We start from the raw sequence: 21,384 nt of genomic DNA on the forward strand, positions 1-21,384 counted from the left end.
CCGTAGCTTACCACCACTGGTACGAATGGTGTGAATGAATAATGATTTCTGTGAAGCGCTTTGGGTGTCTAGAAAAGCGCTATATAAATCCAATCATTATTATTATTATATTATTATTATTATTATTATGTGTATCCTCTATAGACAGATGTAGATGTAGCTATGTGTATCTTCTATAGACAGATGTAGATGTAGCTATGTGTATCTTCTATAGACAGATGTAGATGTAGCTATGTGTATCTTCTATAGATAGATGTAGATGTAGTTATGTGTATCTTCTATAGACAGATGTAGATGTAGCTATGTGTATCTTCTATAGATAGATGTAGATGTAGTTATGTGTATCTTCTATAGACAGATGTAGATGTAGCTATGTGTATCTTCTATAGACAGATGTAGATGTAGCTATGTGTATCTTCTATAGACAGATGTAGATGTAGCTATGTGTATCTTCTATAGACAGATGTAGATGTAGCTATGTGTATCTTCTATAGACAGATGTAGATGTAGCTATGTGTATCTTCTATAGACAGATGTAGATGTAGTTATGTGTATCTTCTATAGATAGATGTAGATGTAGTTATGTGTATCTTCTATAGACAGATGTAGATGTAGCCATGTGTATCTTCTATAGACAGATGTAGATGTAGCTATGTGTATCTTCTATAGACAGATGTAGATGTAGCTATGTGTATCTTCTATAGACAGATGTAGATGTAGCTATGTGGATCTTCTATAGACAGATGTAGATGTAGCTATGTGTATCTTCTATAGACAGATGTAGATGTAGCTACAGCATGTGGATCTTCTATAGACAGATGTAGATGTAGCTACAGCATGTGGATCTTCTATAGACAGATGTAGATGTAGCTACAGCATGTGGATCTTCTATAGACAGATGTAGATGTAGCTACAGCATGTGGATCTTCTATAGACAGATGTAGATGTAGCTACAGCATGTGGATCTTCTATAGACAGATGTAGATGTAGCTACAGCATGTGGATCTTCTATAGACAGATGTAGATGTAGCTACAGCATGTGGATCTTCTATAGACAGATGTAGATGTAGCTACAGCATGTGTATCTTCTATAGACAGATGTAGCTACAGCATGTGGATCTTCTATAGACAGATGTAGCTACAGCATGTGGATCTTCTATAGACAGATGTAGATGTAGCTACAGCATGTGGATCTTCTATAGACAGATGTAGCTACAGCATGTGGATCTTCTATAGACAGATGTAGATGTAGCTACAGCATGTGTATCTTCTATAGACAGATGTAGATGTAGCTACAGCTTGTGGATCTTCTATAGACAGATGTAGATGTAGCTATGTGTATCTTCTATAGACAGATGTAGATGTAGCTATGTGTATCTTCTATAGACAGATGTAGATGTAGCTATGTGTATCTTCTATAGACAGATGTAGATGTAGCTACAGCATGTGTATCTTCTATAGACAGATGTAGATGTAGCTATGTGTATCTTCTATAGACAGATGTAGATGTAGCTATGTGTATCTTCTATAGACAGATGTAGATGTAGCTATGTGTATCTTCTATAGACAGATGTAGATGTAGCTACAGCATGTGGATCTTCTATAGACAGATGTTATCAGTTGACCTGTGCTCCTTTGTGTTTTACAGGTGGATAAAAATAAGAAAGAAAAGAAAGACAAGGAACGGGAAAATGAGAAGGAGAAAAGTGCCCTCACTAAAGAGAAGGTGCTGAAGAAGAGACAGTCTCTACCCAGCATGAGATACAGACCCGATCCAACGTAATTCATATTCCATGTATTATTATAATATATATATTTTGTCAGATACCTCAGGATGGGCTCAGTTCACTTTGGAGTTTGTCTATTGAACATCTGATTGTATTCATCATCAAACTGGAAAAACATTGCAATTATCTCTCTCCTTTCTGTCTTGTATCTAAAGATTTGCAATCTTTGAATTGAGCGAAGTGAATTCACCCCAACTCTGATACTGATTATGATTACATGTACCACTAATCGGTTTACTATCATTCAGAACTCTAATTAGGAAAATAATTTGATTTAAGCTGTTTACACACATTGCAAATATCCAAATGCTCCATTGGTTTTTCCAATTTTAGGTAATCTTGAATATCAATCAGATTAAATATTGTTTGAATAGTCAATTGACTTTTCCCCTATGGACAACAAGCAAAAGCAAAGTCAGTCATTTACCCCCTGCGTGAACCATAGTCATCTTGCTCCCATGTTTCATGTTGCAGACAAAATTAAGAAAATATACAAGGCAAAGAAGGATACTATTATACATGGGCAAATTACGGCCAGCGCTGGAATTGCTTTTTTTTTTTTTTTTTTTTTTTTTTTTTTTCGGATTCCGATCCGATCCGTGAATTAGTGCCAATATCGGCACCCGGTACCGATATTGGATCGGATCGGCCCCATCCCTATTGAAAACGCTGTAGTCAGAAAAGCGTGCATACTATTTTGGGCATTATTTCTCCAGGTGCTAGTGAGATGTTGACATAGGCCACGTGCCCTCCATACAGAGAAGGTGTAGCTCAATCTCTCATGAGCCACAGAACTACAACTCGCCATTTTGGAGTCCAGCTCAACAGTTTGCAGCACTTGCAGCAGAAAGACGTTTGAAGTCACGTCAAGTCAAGTTTATTTATATAGCCCTAATTGACAAGCATGTCCCAGAGGGCTTCACAGAGAATATGTCTAGCTAATTCTAGCTGACACAACAGTAGCAAATTACAGAATAAAGATAACACATTGAACAATTGATAGAGAAATATAGAAATATAGGAGAGAGCGGAGGAGAGAGCAGGGGGAATGTGAGAGAGTGATGGGGTGGGGAGGGAATGGGAAATGTTGGAGAGTATAGGAGGTGGGGAAGGAGCAAGAGGAGAGAGCAGGAGAGGGGAAGGGGGAGGTCTGCATTTCATTTCATGATGAGTTCAGAGTTAGTAATTGCTGGTGTCCTTAAGTTTGGTGAAACATTGTTATTTCAGATGTGGATTTCCTTCATTTAATTATGATTAATATGCGCGCATGCTAATGACGGCACTTATCGCCCATTATGTAGCAATTTTTAGGCACCTTGTTATCAGACTCTGATGTCATGATAGTTTGTTGAATGCCAATGCAATTCACTTGTGCCATTAAAGGAACACTCTGCCCATTTTCAACCAGCTTTGTATCATTAGAACATCAGTAGTATATCAGAAAACTGTAAACAGTTTTGAAGTCTGTCATTTAATTTGACAGTTATTGAGTGTTAAAGTGTGGACCAGTGACATCACTGGTCCACACTAACTCAAATTAATAACTCATTAACTCAAATCAACTCTCAATAACTGTCAAACTAGATGAATGATGAATAGTTTGACAGTTATTGAGAGTTGATTTGAGTTAATGAGTTATTAATTTGAGTTAGTGTGGACCAGTGATGTCACTGGTCCACACTTTAACACTCAATAACTGTCAAATTAAATGACAGACTTCAAAACCGTTTACAGTTTTCTGATATACTACTGATGTTCTAATGATACAAAGCTGGTTGAAAATGGGCAGAGTGTTCCTTTAAGGCTCTTCACCTTATGTTCTAATGAAGGGGTCAGCCAATTACTTCCTGTTGTGTTGACACTTCCTGTGACAGTAGTACAGTATTATATTGTGTTCATTATCGTTCATTATCATCGTTAACTGTGGCCAACACTGGTGAGGGGAATTAAGGTGTGTGTGCAGACCCCTAAGAGCCAGAGTCAGACTAGGATTGAAACAGATGGCGTTTTGAACAGTAAATCATAACACAACTGGGTCAAGTGGGTGGGGCTACATAAGGTGAATATTGATAGTTGAATCCCCTTTGCCTTCATTGCTCTGTATATTCTCCTATTGTCTTTTCACAGTGTTCACAAAAATTGCGTATTGCCACGATGATTACACGGCGACACTACAGGTGGCGTTTAAAAAAGAGTCCACTCCGTTTTCAAAAGTTTGTGTTTTCAGGCCCCCAAAAACCATGTTGTCATGTGGAACGGAAGGCCAAAACGTAACAAACGTTGGCCGTTTTATCCAGAAATCGTTCTCGTCTAAACAGCACCTCAGGCTAGGGATGCACCGATCCACTTTTTTCACTTCCGATCCGATTCCGATACCTGAATTTGGATATCTGCCGATACCGATATTATGCTGATACCAATATTTTTCTTGAATATACAGTATAGGCAAAGATTTGGCCAATTAAATTTTTTTTTAAATATACCTTGCAAAAAGCAGACAAAATTAAGAAAATATACAAGGCAAAGAAGGATACAATTATACATGGGCAAATTACGGCCAGCGCCCGCGCTGGAATTGAAAAAAAACAAAAACAAAAAACAGATCGGATTTTTTTCTCTCAATCCAATCCGATCCGTGAATTTGTGCCAATATCGGCACCCGATATTAGATCGGATCGGCCCCATCCCTACCTCAGGCTATAGAAATTTATGACATCCATCATGGAATGGAGGGAACGGGAGACCAAACTAAAGTCTTTGAGTCAACAAAATGCAGGGTTCAGCAGAGCTGTCAGTGTACCAGAGGCATAGAGGAAAAGCCCTCTTCCCTATTCTAATGGATGGTTTCCCATAAGTGTTGCATTGCCTGACTAATGCTGGGAAACGGACCCATAATGCACTTTGATGGATGATGCAATGTTTGAGTGCTTTGTCTGCTTTGAACCTGTTGGCTGAAGTCAAGTTTCTTCAGGGTTTTCCTGAGGACAACAGGGAACTGAGCTGCCTCTGCTTAACAATGACATTTGTTACCAATATTGGACTGAGTAATGTTGTGGTCGTCGTGTCGTGTCGTCTCGTCTCGTCTCGTCTCGTCCTGTCTCCAAGAGTGTTTTTCAGGACAGGTTTAACTTTAAACAGTCCACATACTGTAAAACACAGCAGCAAAGGTCTTCCAAGGTCGACTAAAGATGAATAAATAATAAATAATAATAAAAAAAAACTGATAGGAAGTAGGGATGTTCATTTTGAAAAATTTCCATAATCGAAAATCGGGAAAAATTAACGATCAATTATCGATTATCGATAGCGTAATAATAATATATATATATATATATATATTTTTTTTTTTACTGGTCTGGTAATGACGTTGCGCGTTCTCGGCCAGCTATAATGGCGATGCCGCTGTGTAGTAAGAATATCAGACACTAGCGGTGTGGCCAGGTAAACAAACATGTTACATGTCAGGTTACATGATGTAAGGCAATCGGCGTCTTCCAGCTTAGCTGACAGCACAAGAGTCAAATCAACAGGCCTGAGCCTCACTGAGGTCCGCAGACCGCTGGGTGCGTTTGTTTGTGTCCCCGGCGCATGCCGGTGTGAATTCCCCATGTTTAAAACAGTTTTGTTGGCACAAAGGCCCGTGCCCAGCCAGAAAACTAGAGACTATATGAAGCTCCACCTCACGTTAGTCGGCTGTGCAATGGAGTGGGGCGAGGAGGAACGAATTCCACCCAAACCTAGTCCGCAAAAAAAATAATAATAATAATAATAACAATAATCAATCAAAATTCCACATGATCGATTCAATTCCTTAACGATTAATTATCGATTTTCGATAATTGATGAACATCCCTAATAGGAAGTAGCTTGAATGTAATGTTTATAATGCTCCATGTACACAAATTAAGAAAGGGGACAAACAAAAACAAAAAAGGCTTAGCTATGGAGCTATGCAATGCTGCCTGATGAACTTAGATTTTGCGTTCAAGGACCTTCCTATCCTTTTTTTTTTTTACTTTAAATTAGAATACATTCAAGTCTGAGCCTATGCTATGACAAATGTGCTCAAATTGCTTGAAATGTTGGAGACAATAATTGCCCAGATCATTTCACCTCACTCTTCGCCAGTGTTGGGCAAGTTACTTTCAAAATGTAATATACTACATATTACTAGTTACTTTCATTTGAAAGTAATAAGTTACTTTACAATATTACCTTCTGTGTAGAGTAACTTGTTACTTATTACACTACTTTTGCATTACTTTTACCAAAACAACAGCAGCAGCAGAATGCTATTGCCGCCCTGGAACCATCCCGAAAAATAATTTCAACCACAATTTCAAAATCAGTGTAAAGAATCCAAATTTCGAAATGTTATTCTTTGCCTTTGTTATTGTCATCTCTAGTGGTTATTTGCATAAAAACACAGTTTGATTAGGAAATGATTGTATCTTTTTTAAATATGTGCTTTGATTTAATCAAATGTAACTCAATTTGTAACTTGAGTTACTTGACAAAGTAACTGGTATAATATTACTGAAATCCTATAAGTAATAAGTTACTGCTAAAAGTAATATATTACATGTAATATGTTACTTTTGTAATGAGTTACCCCCAACACTGCTCTTCGCCCCCTCTGTGTTTTCTTTCCGTCCAGCCCGAGCCCTTTATCCAGACAACGGCCCTCATCGCCAGCCACTCCTCCTCAGGGCAGACCTGCCTCTCCCAGCCCCGCCGCCTCCCCGAGCCCCAGGCCGCCCTCCTCCGCCCGCAGCAGCCCCTCCACCCCCAAGGCCCGGCCCAAGAGAGCCAGGACCCCCGCCCGGATGGAGCCCCACCGCACCTCCTCCCCCGCCCCCCTGGAGAGAGTCAAGGAGCCTCGCAGGGCCACCACGCCCGAGGAGAGGAAGAGTGAGTACAGGAGGAAGAGAAAACCCACGCTAGTGGTTTTACAGTACAAGCCCCATTGTCACATAACTAAATTGAAATGTATCGCGACAATCTGTCAAGATTTTTGCTGTTCGTCGTTATAATGAAACTGAGCACTACAAATCATCTCCTGTGGTTACACCACGTTTAACAGTGACCATCAATCACCGTTGGGTTTCTCCTCCAGCAGACTAGCTTGGTAGTTCTACTGCATCTGGGTTTGGATCAGTTCTAGTCTACACATGGAACAACACGCCCCCACGTCACATACATTATACTTGGACTGTATGTCTCTTTGTTTCCCTCCTTGGCTGAGTCATACTGCATGTTTTTTTATTATTATTTTTTTTTTAATATGCTGGGAGCTCTTATGTCCGCCTCAGTCTCTATTCCCATGACTGAGAAAGAATGGATCTGAAACCACCAGATGGAAAAAGTGAATGAGGCTCTGGAAAATCTGTGTGTTTTTTCACCCTCAAAGAGGAGGAGCATTGGAGGCGGACAAAGATGACCATCGGTCTTAATTAGGCAAACAAAGGCAGCTTGCTGAGTGAACCACACACACACAGTGCTAATGACGCTGCGCTAATTAGCCCTAATTGGTATGTCATTACCAGGCTGGAAACTCCTATGGCTATTGTTTATCTTTTCCAAATGCTGGGAACAGAATGTTGCAGTACATGTGGGTTGCAGGGTGCAGTTGAAATAGTTGTCAGTATTTAAGAAAAACTATGCACCCCTATGAGAAAGGGGTATTTTAACAGTGATTATTTGTTGGGAATAGAATAGAATAGAATATTTGCCAAGGTATGTTTGCTCATACAAGGAAATTGACTTGGTGTGGTGCACAAGTCACGTACATAGGAACAGGATAAATTATAAGAAATATACAAGATATTTCTTCTAATTGAAATAGTAATTGAAATAGTATGAAATACTAGTATGAAATACTCATGTGTGTGGGGGCAGGGGCTGGGGTGGGTGCATGAAATAGGCCACGCCGATCACGGGGGAAAAGCTCCGTTCATTTCCACACACCAGCGTCATTTTCCTTGAATTAAACATAGCTAAAAGCTGTTGTGTGGTGGGGGTGCGCAGACAACAAATGTAAAAAAATCGCCAGTTAAAGTTTTGTTGTACTCCTGAGCAAAACAAGGAAGCCATTGAGAATTGGCGAGAAGAAAAATGTGGATCTAGCTGTCAAGAAGTAAGTTGGAGTGTTCATCATCTGTATATACAATCTTTTTGTGCAACACGCAACCATGCACGTGACATAGGAGAACGCCAGGATTGGAGGGGGTATTTCCGTTTTCCCCCGTCTTGGGCGTGGTTTCTGAATGATGACGCGTTACGCAGTGTCTCTATAGGAAATTGAAGTAGTCACATTGAAAGGCTAATTCTGTTAAAGTATATATGTTATTATCTTTCTTTATCTGAATGTCTTGTAACACTCCTTTTTCCTGTTTTAGGTTCCCCTGTGCCTGTGGTCCCTGCCGTCGCTGTATCCTCAACCCCTGTCACGCCCCCTTTGCTGAGTACACCAATCATGACGACTGCCACCGCCTCGGCGACACCGCAGGTCCAATCAGCTGCCAGTGTCCCCGCGGCCTCGACGGCACCTTCTCCATCGGCCAATAAGCCCACGGCCGGCACCAACGACCCCGAGGAGGCGGGCCGCATCCTGGCCGAGAACCGCCGCCAAGCCCGAGAGCAGAGGGAGAGGGAGGAGCAGGAGCGCCGCGAGCAAGAGGAGAAAGACAGGTCAGAGAGAGGAGTGCAGCAACCCAGTCTCAAAGAGCAAGAGGAGAAAGACAGGTCAGAGAGAGGAGTGCAGCAACCCAGTCTCAAATATACTTTTTATAGGATAGAAACACAGCTGACCATCACATTAATTACCCACCCCATATTTCGGTGGGTAATTAGTTAATTTTTTTTCAAAAAAATTAGTTAAAAAACAAAAGCAAAAAAACGTTCACAACTACTATAAAACAGAGTTCAAAAGCAGCCAATCAGGCTCAAATCATTTCTCAGGACTTTGGGGGCTTGGCCACATCACTTTCTATCTACCTGTCCAGTGTTCTGAGCAATGTCATGCTTTCTCCTAATTATGATTGGTTGGAGAGTGCTGGTGTCGGCACTCTCCTGAGATAACTCCGCCCACTTTACCTCTACTTTTTCAAACTGCCAAAAAAATTCAAATATTTTGAGAGTATAATAGAAGTTTCATATTTTGTGTACAGTTTTTATATGCATTCAACACCACAAATTACATATTGACAAGAAAATCACAGAATTGCCTCGCCAGGGACTTTAACCAGGACTTAGTCACTGCGTCAGCAGGCGTCACTTAGCTGAACAGACTTTTTAGTTGGCCACAGCTGGGAGGATGTGAACTCTGAATGAGAGCTCACTTAGCACTAGCCCTGATATGTGCAAGCTTGTAGGAATGGCTAGCATGGCTACATGTAGCATATTGAGCTATTCTGACCACAGCAGGCTAGCGTGGCTACATGTAGCATATTGAGCTATTCTGACCACAGCAGGCTAGCGTGGCTACATGTAGCATATTGAGCTATTCTGACCACAGCAGGCTAGCGTGGCTACATGTAGCATATTGAGCTATTCTGACCACAGCAAGCTAGCGTGGCTACATGTAGCATATTGAGCTATTCTGACCACAGCAAGCTAGCGTGGCTACATGTAGCATATTGAGCTATTCTGACCACAGCAAGCTAGCGTGGCTACATGTAGCATATTGAGCTATTCTGACCACAGCAAGGTAGCGTGGCTACATGTAGCATATTGAGCTATTCTGACCACAGCAAGCTAGCGTGGCTACATGTAGCATATTGAGCTATTCTGACCACAGCAGGCCGCTATTATAATAGCTTGGCAGTTGACTTGGCCTCGACTCGTGTTGCCCCTCTCCATGTCATGTCAGTGCTCACTTCCTGCCAAGTGTTTCCATTTCCTGAAATAGTTTGCTTTCCTGTGTTTCATGATGAATTGTCACTAGATGCATTTACGTTATAGAGAGCTGCAGCAATGAGTCCAGAAGTCTACTTCCTGGGTTCTTCAGTGGAAAAGTCTATGGGATTTAACCCATTGATACCTGATGGAGCATTTGCGTGTATATCCCTCATTTGTGTGTGTATCCCTTTAAGACCGCGAACTGCGTCATACGACATTCGCGGTCTTAAAGGGATACACACACAAATGCTGCATCAGGTATCAATGGGTTAACATGGGGGTTTCGCTTAATGCATAAAATAAGGTCTGTGGTTCACAAAAGTTTATGGGAACGTGAATCTGGGTTTCCGCATGATAATCTTCACAAACGTGAATCACTTTTATGACTTTTGGAACGTAAATGCGTTTTTTGTTTTTTTTTCAAGATTTTTATAAAACGCTTCCAAAGGCATAAAAGTAATTCACGTTGGTGAAGAGTATCATGCTGAACCCAAATTCACGTTCCCATAAACTTTTGTTAACCACAGATCTTATTGTATGCATTTAAGTGAAATCCCCATTCTAAAACCCCATAGACGTTTCCACTGAAGAACCAAAATGGCGGTGATTTCTGGATAAAGCCTACAAAAATATGTCATCCCTGCGGTAATGAATTTGGTATACCGTATTTGAAACTGGTACATTATTTTGGTGAAAATGCTCCTGCTCAGCTTTGCCTAATTCCCCTCTTGTGTAGGATCCTAAGAGAGGAGCGAACAGCTAATTCCCCTCTTGTGTAGGATCCTAAGAGAGGAGCGAACAGCTAATTCCCCTCTTGTTTAGGATCCTAAGAGAGGAGCGAACAGCTAATTCCCCTCTTGTTTAGGATCCTAAGAGAGGAGCGAACAGCTAATTCCCCTCTTGTGTAGGATCCTAAAAGAGGAGCGAACAGCTAATTCCCCTCTTGTTTAGGATCCTAAGAGAGGAGCGAACAGCTAATTCCCCTCTTGTTTAGGATCCTAAGAGAGGAGCGAACAGCTAATTCCCCTCTTGTTTAGGATCCTAAAAGAGGAGCGAACAGCTAATTCCCCTCTTGTTTAGGATCCTAAGAGAGGAGCGAACAGCGCGGGAGGCGGAGGAGAGGCAACGCAGGGAGGAGGAGGCGCGCGCCATGGCCGAGGAGCAGCGGAGGAGAGACCAGGCCCAGCACCTGCAGGACGAGAAGGAGGCAGAGGAGAGAGCCAAGGCCGAGGAGGAGGAGAACCAGCGCCTGCACAAACAGGTCCACTGACTCTCTAAGCACCTCAGATCAAGCCAAGTCACAGCCCTATGTGTCGTTCTCAGGTTCTCAGCAGCCAGGTATCAGGAGAATACCAATGACCTTAAAGGGACATTCACACCAAAAGCGTTTTTTTCAGTCGGAACGCTATGAAAATCATGTCGAGAGCGCTTCCATTGTGCACAAAACACAGCGCACAAAACACAGCGCCCCTGTAGTGGCGTGCAGTACAGATCAGAACACAACGACCACACGGACGGTAAGCAGCTAGTTTTGTCTGTTTGATGTTGTTTACTGTCAACATGAAAGCCAGATTATTGCCAATTCTGGCAGCATCGGAGGTTGAAAATCCCTCTGGAGGAGAAAAGGTAGGAAGAGTGAAAAAGACGAGCAGGGCGCTTTTCCTCAATGTTCAACTTTTTTCAGCTTAAAAACGGCCACAGCGCTCCTCCAAAAACAACAGACGCCACCAGCGCTGAAACGCCAGGTGCGTTCATTAAAAGAGGAGCACGTCTAGCGCGTCCTTACATAGAGAATGAATTGCAGAAAGACGCTGGCAGCTCCAAAAACGCTTTTGGGTCTGAATGTCCCCTAATGCAGAGGTTCTCAAATGTTTTTCAGCCAAGGACCCCTTACAAGATAGAAAATATACCGCGGACCCCCTCATTCTGATTTGTGATTTTGGGCTAAGCTTAATTGTTTCCACGGTAACGTGCTTGACTTTTAATTTGATAGGTTTATTATTAGAATGTAATCCATGAACCATTTTAGATTTAAAGCATAAACTATTTTCGTTGAACTATGAAGATTTTGCAAAAAAAAAATATATATATATTTTTTTTATTACATTACATTTACATTACGTCATTTAGCAGACGCTTTTGTTTTGTCCAAAGCGACTTACAATATCACAATTTGTCAACAGTCCAGAAAACCACTATGCAACACAATAAATGACAGCCAAGATATTTTGATAGACTAGCACCATGTAGGAAGTAGTTTGAGAAGGAATAAGTAACATGTAGCATTTTCTTTTTAATTATTAAAAAAAAAAAAAATTTTACTTGAAAACTTTTCGCGGACCCCCTGGCAAAGTGCCACGGACCCCTGGGGGTCCGCGGACCCCCATTTGAGAACCACTGCCCTAATGAACCTGGTCCAGGTAGGGCTGCTAAGTCAGATAAGGTTGAAAGGGAATTGTAAGTGGTTTTGCCTCGTGGCAGTGACACGGACAATCAGGCACCTCTGTGACCGTTGACTGCCTGCCTGTCAAGACACACACACACACACACATACTGCACCCTGGCATCATCCCCAGGCACCTTGTCCACTCTCTTATCTTCAACACAAAACCTGTTTGAGACTCAGAGATGCTCACAAGTCATTCTTTGCAAGTCCAAGTCAAGTCTCAAGTCTTTGGTCACAAGTCCAAGTCAAGTCTCAAGTCTTTGAGGGGCAAGTCCAAGTCAAGTCTCAAGTCTTTGAGGGGCAAGTCCAAGTCAAGTCTCAAGTCTTTGAGGGGCAAGTCCAAGTCAAGTCTCAAGTCTTTGAGGGGCAAGTCCAAGTCAAGTCTCAAGTCTTTGGTTCCAAGTCAAGTCTCAAGTCTTTGAGGGGCAAGTCCAAGTCAAGTCTCAAGTCTTTGGTCACAAGTCCAAGTCAAGTCTCTAGTCTTTGGTCACAAGTCCAAGTCAAGTCTTAAGTCTCTTATAGATGAGTGTTCTATCATCTGCTGCATGTCATCCAGTCTGTTTAGAACACTGCATAGATACAACTAAGTAATTCAAAGCATGTACTGTATTATCTAGGGCTGGCACGGATCAGAAAACCCACGGATCGGATCGCGTGACGGATTTTGAGCCACGGATCACGGATTTTTCGGATCAGCAAAAAAATATATATATCAGATTTTTTCTCTCAAAATTAGATTTTCGATTAGATTTTTTTAATACTATTATAATTCTCTAACCATTTGTTGCCCTGCACAGCTCAAAAAATATTTTTTTCTCATAAGTGACACAATGTATGCTTTTACTCTGAAGGCAGAACGACCCAACTTCCTGTTTTAGGTGGCACTGCTATGCCTAACTTCGTGGCTGTTGCTTGCACCAGTCACATGACACGGGTACAGACCTACAGACCAGACCAGGTCAGTCTGGAAATATAACGTTGATGCTACGTTAAGCTACTCAGTGGCCCCACGTGTTGTTTTGTTGTTATGTGTCCTAAGGCAACATTTCACCGTCCGGTGATAATGTGTTTGTGAAACGTGTGCGCGCGTGTGTGTGTGTGTGTGTGTGTGTGTGTGTTGTGGCTCTCGTTATCTTGTGCAGCGCGCAACACACTGATCGCATTCCTGTGCTTTTTCAGAGGTGTTGAAATAAGTTTGTGTGACTCTGTGTTTAGTAGCCACTAGCCACAGCCTTCAGACATACTTTACAGCAGCGACAAGGGATGAGGAAGCTCAATTGTGCTTGCCATGATTATGCCTGTCTGTGTCTGGCTGCGCTGGGCGTTCTCATACACTAACATTAAACGTTAAATGAAACGAAGGGGGGGGGGGGGGGGGGGTCCGCGGACTATTGATGTTCCGAACCGCGTTCCGAACCGTGGGGGCTGATCCGTACGGGTCACGGATTATCCGTGATCCGTGCCAGCCCTAGTATTATCCTCACTCCTTATCTATTAGCATACAGTATCGGCATTGATTGGATGACATCAGTATAGGTTTCCTTTATGTTAATGCACCAAAATAAAAAAAAATAAAAAATAAAGATTGTTCACAAGTCCCAAAACTCAAGTCCAAGTCAAGTCTCAAGTCTTTGAGGACGAGTCTCAAGTCAAGTCTCAAGACACTGTGAGTGAGACTTAAGTGCGACTCAAGTCCAAGTCCCAAGTGCAAGTCCCCATCTCTGGTTTGAGTCACATGGCGTTTGACATCACACACTTAGCTTACCTCATGTCAGCTGCTCATCTCACTCTGACCTCATTTGATAAACACACCTCCAAAAACACACTCCAGTCTTTTTCTACGTCTGTGTGATTTGTTGTCATTGATGGCAAATGTGAATCTAATCCAGCCCATTCACTTCCACAGTGAATGTCCCCCCCCCCCCTTTTTTTTTTACTTTGTCTTCTTCTAGTTCTCTCCACTCACAACTGGCAACCTCCTGTGTTTGTGGGTGTTGAACTGGCAACCTCCTGTGTTTGTGGGTGTTGAACTGGCAACCTCCTGTGTTTGTGGGTGTTGAACTGGCAACCTCCTGTGTTTGTGGGTGTTGAACTGGCAACCTCCTGTGTTTGTGGGTGTTGAACTGGCAACCTCCTGTGTTTGTGGGTGTTGAACTGGCAACCTCCTGTGTTTGTGGGTGTTGAACTGGCAACCTCCTGTGTTTGTGGGTGTTGAACTGGCAACCTCCTGTGTTTGTGGGTGTTGAACTGGCAACCTCCTGTGTTTGTGGGTGTTGAACTGGCAACCTCCTGTGTTTGTGGGTGTTGAACTGGCAACCTGCTGTGTTTGTGGGTGTTGAACTGGCAACCTCCTGTGTTTGTGGGTGTTGAACTGGCAACCTCCTGTGTTTGTGGGTGTTGAACTGGCAACCTCCTGTGTTTGTGGGTGTTGAACTGGCAACCTCCTGTGTTTGTGGGTGTTGAACTGGCAACCTCCTGTGTTTGTGGGTGTTGAACTGGCAACCTCCTGTGTTTGTGGGTGTTGAACTGGCAACCTCCTGTGTTTGTGGGTGTTGAACTGGCAACCTCCTGTGTTTGTGGGTGTTGAACTGGCAACCTCCTGTGTTTGTGGGTGTTGAACTGGCAACCTCCTGTGTTTGTGGGTGTTGAACTGGCAACCTCCTGTGTTTGTGGGTGTTGAACTGGCAACCTCCTGTGTTTCAGAATCAGAATCACTTTTATCGCCGAGGTATGCAAGTTACATACGAGGAATTTGTCTTAGTGTCTCTATGCAGCGTAGCGGTCACATCAATATACAGAGATAAGAAGTAGGAAGATAACTAAAGACAATCACAAAGTTGCAAGTGCAATCAAATCGAGTAAATATATACAATATGTACATGAGTGGTGAAGTGTTCTGTGGATAATAAATATGAATTTATGTTGGGATTTACAGACTGAGTTAAATAGGCGTTAAATAGGCAGTGGATTTACATGAATTTACAGTCGGAGTTAAATAAGAGTTTACATTGAATGCACATGAAATTCACAGGCTAAGGTAAATAGGCATTAATGTGCAGGGAATTTACATGAATTTACAGTCCCGGTTAGACAGGCATTAAATTAGATATGAGTTCCAGTTTTATGGCGGGGGGGGGAGTTCAGTTGAGTTTAGGAGGAGGTAGTGAGTTTGTGTGTGTGTGTGTGTGTGTGTGTGGGGGGGGGGTTGTTGGTGAGGTCCTTGGTGGAAGGGGGTTTCCGGGCCTTGTTGGTGAGGCTGATGGCGGTTGGGAAGAAGCTGGTCTTGTGGTGGGTGGTTCTGGTCTTGGCAGACCTCAGTCTCTTGCCGTGGGGGAGTGTCTTAAAGAGTTTGTGGGCGTTGCCTCCTGTGTTTGTGGGCGTTGCCGAGGAGCAGCTTCGGGGAATCATCCTGCCCTTAACAGGAAGTGATTTCCATTGAGCCACAAAATGAGGCGTTTGATTGGAGTGTTTGTTGACCCTGTAAACCTCTGACAGACACAGCTTATCTCTGTATGTCTCTTATCCACCACTTACTCTTTGTCACCCCCGTGTGGTCTTTCAGAGAAATGCCATTTTGCGGTTCAATGTGGTCCAGTTATAATTATGCTGAAGCCCAAGTATTGTGTTTCACTTTGAATTGTCCCCTTGGGGCGCATATAAATGTTGAAAATGGACACTTTGGGCCTAGAGGAAAATAAAGCCTTTTGTGGTTGTACAATAATTGCAGAGAACCGTGGCCACACCCATGTTATGCAAGAACCATGTTTATTTTGGCCCCAGTCGTTTTCTCTGCCGACATGAAAATAAACGGTTGTCGCCTCTGTGTTTCAGAAGGAAGAGGCTGAGGCTAAAGCCCGGGAGGAGGCGGAGAAGCAGCGTCTGGAGAGGGACAAACACTTCCAGAAGGAGGAGCAGGAGAGGCTGGAGAGGAAACGGGTAGGAGGGCAATTAATCTGTCTCTCAGCCAACGTTTCACATTCACCCCATTCAAAGTGGACATTACGATTTGCATAGTTATAAGTAGATTTTTTTTTTTTTTTTTTTTTTCATATTTTAAATTTTTATGGAACACAAACAAGACAAAACAGACAAACAGGCTCAGACACAGGGGAAAGAAAGAAAAAACAAAACAATATAATCAACATTACAAAGTGGTGCCGCCAGCCACCTAAGGTGCTTATGTTCTTGTAAACGATATACCTGGGATCTCACTCAAGGGGTCTATGGGAAGCCAGCCGGGCGAGTCACCCGTCACCCCTAGCCTCGTTGAGGTAGACTAAAAACGGGTCCCAGATAGTCACAAACTTTCTAATTGTATTGGTTCTCAGGAACCTAAGTCTCTCCATGCGTATAACAGAGGTCATGTCCGTCAGCCACATTTGGAAAGAGGATGGAGAGGGAGATTTCCATTCCTTCAGAATTTGTTTTTTGGCAACAGTTGTCCCCACTGTCAGAGACTGTTGCACAGCTGTAGGGAAGTTCAGAGAAGACTGAGCAGCCGAAGATGGCGAGTTCTGCCTCCGGCTGAAGGGCCACCCCGTAGGCCTTAGGCCCAATCCCAATTCTTTTCTTAACCCTCAAGCTCAACCCTCAATCTTAGTAGCCCTCAAAACTAAGTGTTAAGGGCTATCTTGCGACTTTAAAATGGGACAGCCCTTAAAGGCAGATACGTCTTCAGACTGTGGGGGGCAGCAATATGCCAAAGCTCCGTCCAGTCTGTCAATTCAAAAGGAGAGGAAAAAAGCATCCTTACAAATATTTCCTTGATAATATAGATGTAGAAATTACGATAACCATTGTATTATCTTAGTTTAAATGTCATTTTATGGATTTCCGTTTTGGAGCCTAACACATTTGTTGTTGCTAACTATCGATAGTCAGTAGCTAGTAGTCAGCTGGTCAAGCCATATTATTATTATTATATTATAACATTGTTAACGTTGTTACGAAATGCCATAATTCTCGGTGGTAATGTCGTTGTTGAGTTGTTTTTATCAAGATACAGCCTACGTGTAATGCAACGCACCACAAAACAAGTGGGGGCTAGAATGACCGTGCTTTCCGACGTGAGGGCTGGCTTGACTGCAGTTAAACACTGCAGTCAAGCCAGCCCTCACGTCGGAAAGCACGGTCATTCTAGCCCCCACTCATTAGCAACAACAATTGTTGTTAGGATTCCAAAACGGAAATCCATAAAATGACATTAAACTAAGCTAATACAATGGTTATCGTAATTTTTACATCTCTATTAACAAGGAAATACTTAACTTTGTAGGGCTCCTTTTTTCCTCCTTTCGCCGCCATCTTCCATCTGAATGGATCTAGCTGATGACACGCAAGGGATTCTGGGATCGCACTCACCGCCAAGTGTGGTCGTGGAAAATCTCAAAACTGAGGGGCGTAGAGCCCTCAAACTCGACCCTTAACTTAACAAAGTGAGAATCGGGACAGCACTAGCACTTCGCGGGAGTGCGCATTTTTGAGACTGAGGGTTAAGATTGAGGGTTAAGATAGGAATTGGGATTGGGCCTTAGAGTACCAGTCAAATATTCTGGCCCAGAATTCCCAGTCATTTCTTAATTGACCATAAAGGAGCCTAAATATATGGCAGAAGGTTCCCCCTTCCCCCCAATCCTCAGACCGTGGTCTCGGCTGCCTCCGATGCACACGGAACAGATCTCAGACAGAATCCTATTTTAGTCGGCTCACAATAAATAAATAACGAAAAAGAGAATGCTCTCCTCACTGGGAGATGTATTCTCGGGCACGTTTACTATATGAACCGGCTGACATCGACATGGCCAGAGCAGCACGCTTTGGAAGTGGAGTCCCTAAAGCCCATATGAGTGATGTTTTGGGCTTATCCTGGATAGCCTGTCTGCATGCCGTGGTTTAATGGGGCTTAGTGTGTGTATACGTGTGTGAGGGAGAAGCTATATATAAACGCTAATAATAATGGAGGCCATGCTGGGTCAGTCATCTGTGTGTGGATGTGTGCGCTACACGCGTGCCCATACGTGTGTAAGCGCACGTTTATGTGCTCAGTGTTTCCCACAGGATTACATTTTATGGTATTTGTGGTGGGGGACCGCAGACCCCCTAGCATGCCCCCCCCGCGAGTTTTCTTTTAAACATTTGAAAGTAAAATGCATGAATTTGGTGTACTTTGAGAAAGCTTAAGAGCAAAATTGAAAGGCTAGATCTATGAAGAACATGTCATCATTCATTACTGTGCTGTGGGTTTACAATGACAAACTAAATTTCTCCCTATAGGTCAGGGATACTCAACTTGCTTTGCCCGGGGGCCACTTTCGTGAAATGATAGAAGGCCAGGGGCCAGTTAATAAACAATCAATATACATTTTTCTGTAGCGGATTGTAGGTTCTTGGGGTGTCAGCCGGAGTTTAGTCTGACAATGTTGTGCACACCGGATAGTTTGTTAGGTTAAGTTAGTTAGGTTAAGTTAGTTAGGTTAAGTACATACATAAGTGCCTGGGTAGCGAGCAGACGGCGGTATTTGACAATTTAGCAGCTAAATCATAGATTATTGAAAGATATTCCATATTCCAGACTGAAATGCTATAACAGAAGTGGAGTATTGGCCAGAATAACATGAACATTTGGACACTTATTCAGCGGGTATCTTGCATGTTGAGTTCAGGTGCACTGTAAAAAATATATATATATATATATATATATATATATATATATATATATATATATATATATATATATATATATATATTTATTTTTTTTCCCTTTTGTGGTGGTGCGCCATAAATTCCTTTATGTATGGGAAACACTGGTGCTGTATGCGAGTGACCGGTGCCGTCTATTCACCAGCCACAGTTAGCTCATGTTAGCCACTGTAGGCTAAGCTAATCCTTTCTTTCCCTCTGTCTCTCCTCATCTTCTCTCCGTGTGTGAACGGCTCTTATCTAGGCCTGCCAGGTTCTGCCTCAGCCTCAGCCTGGCTGCTGCGCTGGAATTAGCCCACAAGTACAGCATGTCCTCTACCCCAAAAACTCCCTGCTTAGTCACAGCCTACACAGCACACCACTTACTCAGCAAGGCTGTCAAAAGTATCCATATCATTTTTTTAAACGGATACAATACTCATTTGCGACAGGTATCGAGAGTATCAATAAATATCGATACAAAAAATTTGAAACGGATACAATACTCGTTTGCAACAGGTATCGACAGTATCGATACTGAAAATTTGAAACGGATACAATACTTATTTGCAACAGTAGCGATACCAGCAGTGCTCTCTCTCTCTCTCTCTCTCTTTCTCTCTATTATTTTTTTCTGCTTTTTATCCCATTTTCTCCCCAATTCTACTTCGCCAATTATTCCCCCTGCTGCCCTCGGTCGCTGCTCCACCCTCTGCTGATCTGGGGAGAGCCGTAGACTAGCACCATGCTTCCTCTGAGACATGAGCAGTAGTAGCCAGCCGCTTCTTTTCACCTGACAGCTGGAGCCTCACCGGTATAGGACGTAGCACGTGAGAGGATCACACTATTCCAACCAGTTCCCTTCCCTCTGAACAGGCCACCCTGACCGACCAGAGGAGGCGCTAGTGCAGCGACCAGGACAAATACCCTCAATTCCGGCTTCCCTCCCGCAGACACCAGCCAATATGGACGCCCGACCAAGCCAGAGGCAACACGAGGATGCGAACCTGCAACCCCCGTGTTGGTAGGCAGGGATTAGCAGTGTTTTCTCTGAATGAAAAATCAAACATCCTACTGGTGGTACCGTGGTATCGACTATCGATACTTTCCTGGGTATCGGTATCAAAGTTTGAAATTATAGTATCGTCACAATGGTATTACTCACTGTGTCCTACCTGAATTGATCGACCCGCACTTCAGAATCAGAATCAGAATCACTTTTATTGCCACAGTATGCAAGTTACATACGAGGAATTTGTCTTAGTGTCTGTATGCAGCGTAGCGGTCACATCAATATACAGGGATAAGAAGTAGGAAGATAACTAAAGACAATCACAAAGTTGCAAGTGCAATCAAATCGAGTAAATATATACAATATGTACATGAGTGGTGAAGTGTTCTGTGGATGATAAATATGAATATACGTTGAATTTACATGAGATTTACAGACTGAGTTAAATAGACGTTAAATAGGCAGTGGATTTACATGAATTTACAGTCGGAGTTAAATAAGAGTTTACATTGAATGTACATGAAATTTACAGGCTAAGTTAAATAGGCATTCATGTGCAGGGAATTTACATGAATTTACAGTCCCAGTTAGACAGGCATTAAATTAGATATGAGTTCCAGTTTTATGGGGGGGGGAATTCAGTTGAGTTTAGGAGGAAGTAGTGAGTTTGTGTGTGTGTGTGTGTGTGTGTGTGTGGGGGGGGGGGGGGGGGGGGGGGTGTTGTTGGTGAGGTCCTTGGTGGAAGGGGTCTCCGGGCCTTGTTGGTGAGGCTGATGGCGGTTGGGAAGAAGCTGGTCTTGTGGCGGGTGGTTCTGGTCTTGGCAGACCTCAGTCTCTTGCCGTGGGGGAGTGTCTTAAAGAGTTTGTGGCCAGGGTGGGAGGGGTCGGCCATGATCTTGCGAGAGACCGCTTCAGTGTCCTGGCTGCATGCAGGTCCTGGAGGGATGGCAGGTTGCATCCGATTATCTTCACTTGTTATTACCTCAACAAGCCTGATCTATATTTCTGTATCTGTGAAGACAAATGTGTTTTGAACTGAGATCATAATGAATATTAGATCCGTATGAAAAGGTGGTTTGAAGAATCCCAAAGGGCATGTTGTGAACAGGCCACTGCCTTCTTTTTTTTAAGCATCTCAATCACTCACCAAATCTCAGTCCTAAAGTCCAACAAGTAAACGCAGCCAAACGGAATGCCAAAGCCATGAGCTGTGATTTGTACCACGGATGACCGCTGGGTTTTTAAAAATGCTTCGCTTTTATGAGTGGCAGCTGCAATTGACTGCAACTGCTGTTCTGGTCTAGTCCTGCTGTCTCATGCTGACTGTGTGTCCTCAGGAGGAGGTCGCATACTGGATCAATTTTGCTGTGTTGCATGAATACAAAATGAACCAGGCTGAGAGCACTGTCTCTGCTGCAGAGGAGCACTAGAAGTTTATTAAAGTCCCTGGAAACCAGCAATATTTTTTTATTATTTAGCGTTTTGAGTTCATCACATCACAGGAATCCTATGTTAATAAGCCACCAGCCAAATTTGACCGATGATGAACATCGCAAAGTATA

At 42.9% G+C, this 21,384-nt stretch overlaps 1 protein-coding gene across 1 annotated transcript in view; it reads left to right on the top strand.

Annotated features, from left to right (window-relative positions):
- Window positions 1-21,384, top strand: part of map7d1a (MAP7 domain containing 1a) — a 78,144-nt gene that overhangs the window by 41,972 nt on the left and 14,788 nt on the right. The window contains exons 9-13 of the mRNA XM_083663769.1: window positions 1,649-1,779; window positions 6,445-6,698; window positions 8,186-8,477; window positions 10,767-10,947; window positions 15,964-16,068. Coding sequence (XP_083519895.1) covers window positions 1,649-1,779; window positions 6,445-6,698; window positions 8,186-8,477; window positions 10,767-10,947; window positions 15,964-16,068 — 963 coding nt within the window. The remainder of the gene's footprint in view (window positions 1-1,648; window positions 1,780-6,444; window positions 6,699-8,185; window positions 8,478-10,766; window positions 10,948-15,963; window positions 16,069-21,384) is intronic.

This window comes from Poromitra crassiceps (genome assembly GCF_964638095.1).
Source record: "Poromitra crassiceps genome assembly, contig: HAP1_SCAFFOLD_356, whole genome shotgun sequence".
Lineage (NCBI taxonomy): Eukaryota > Metazoa > Chordata > Actinopteri > Beryciformes > Melamphaidae > Poromitra > Poromitra crassiceps.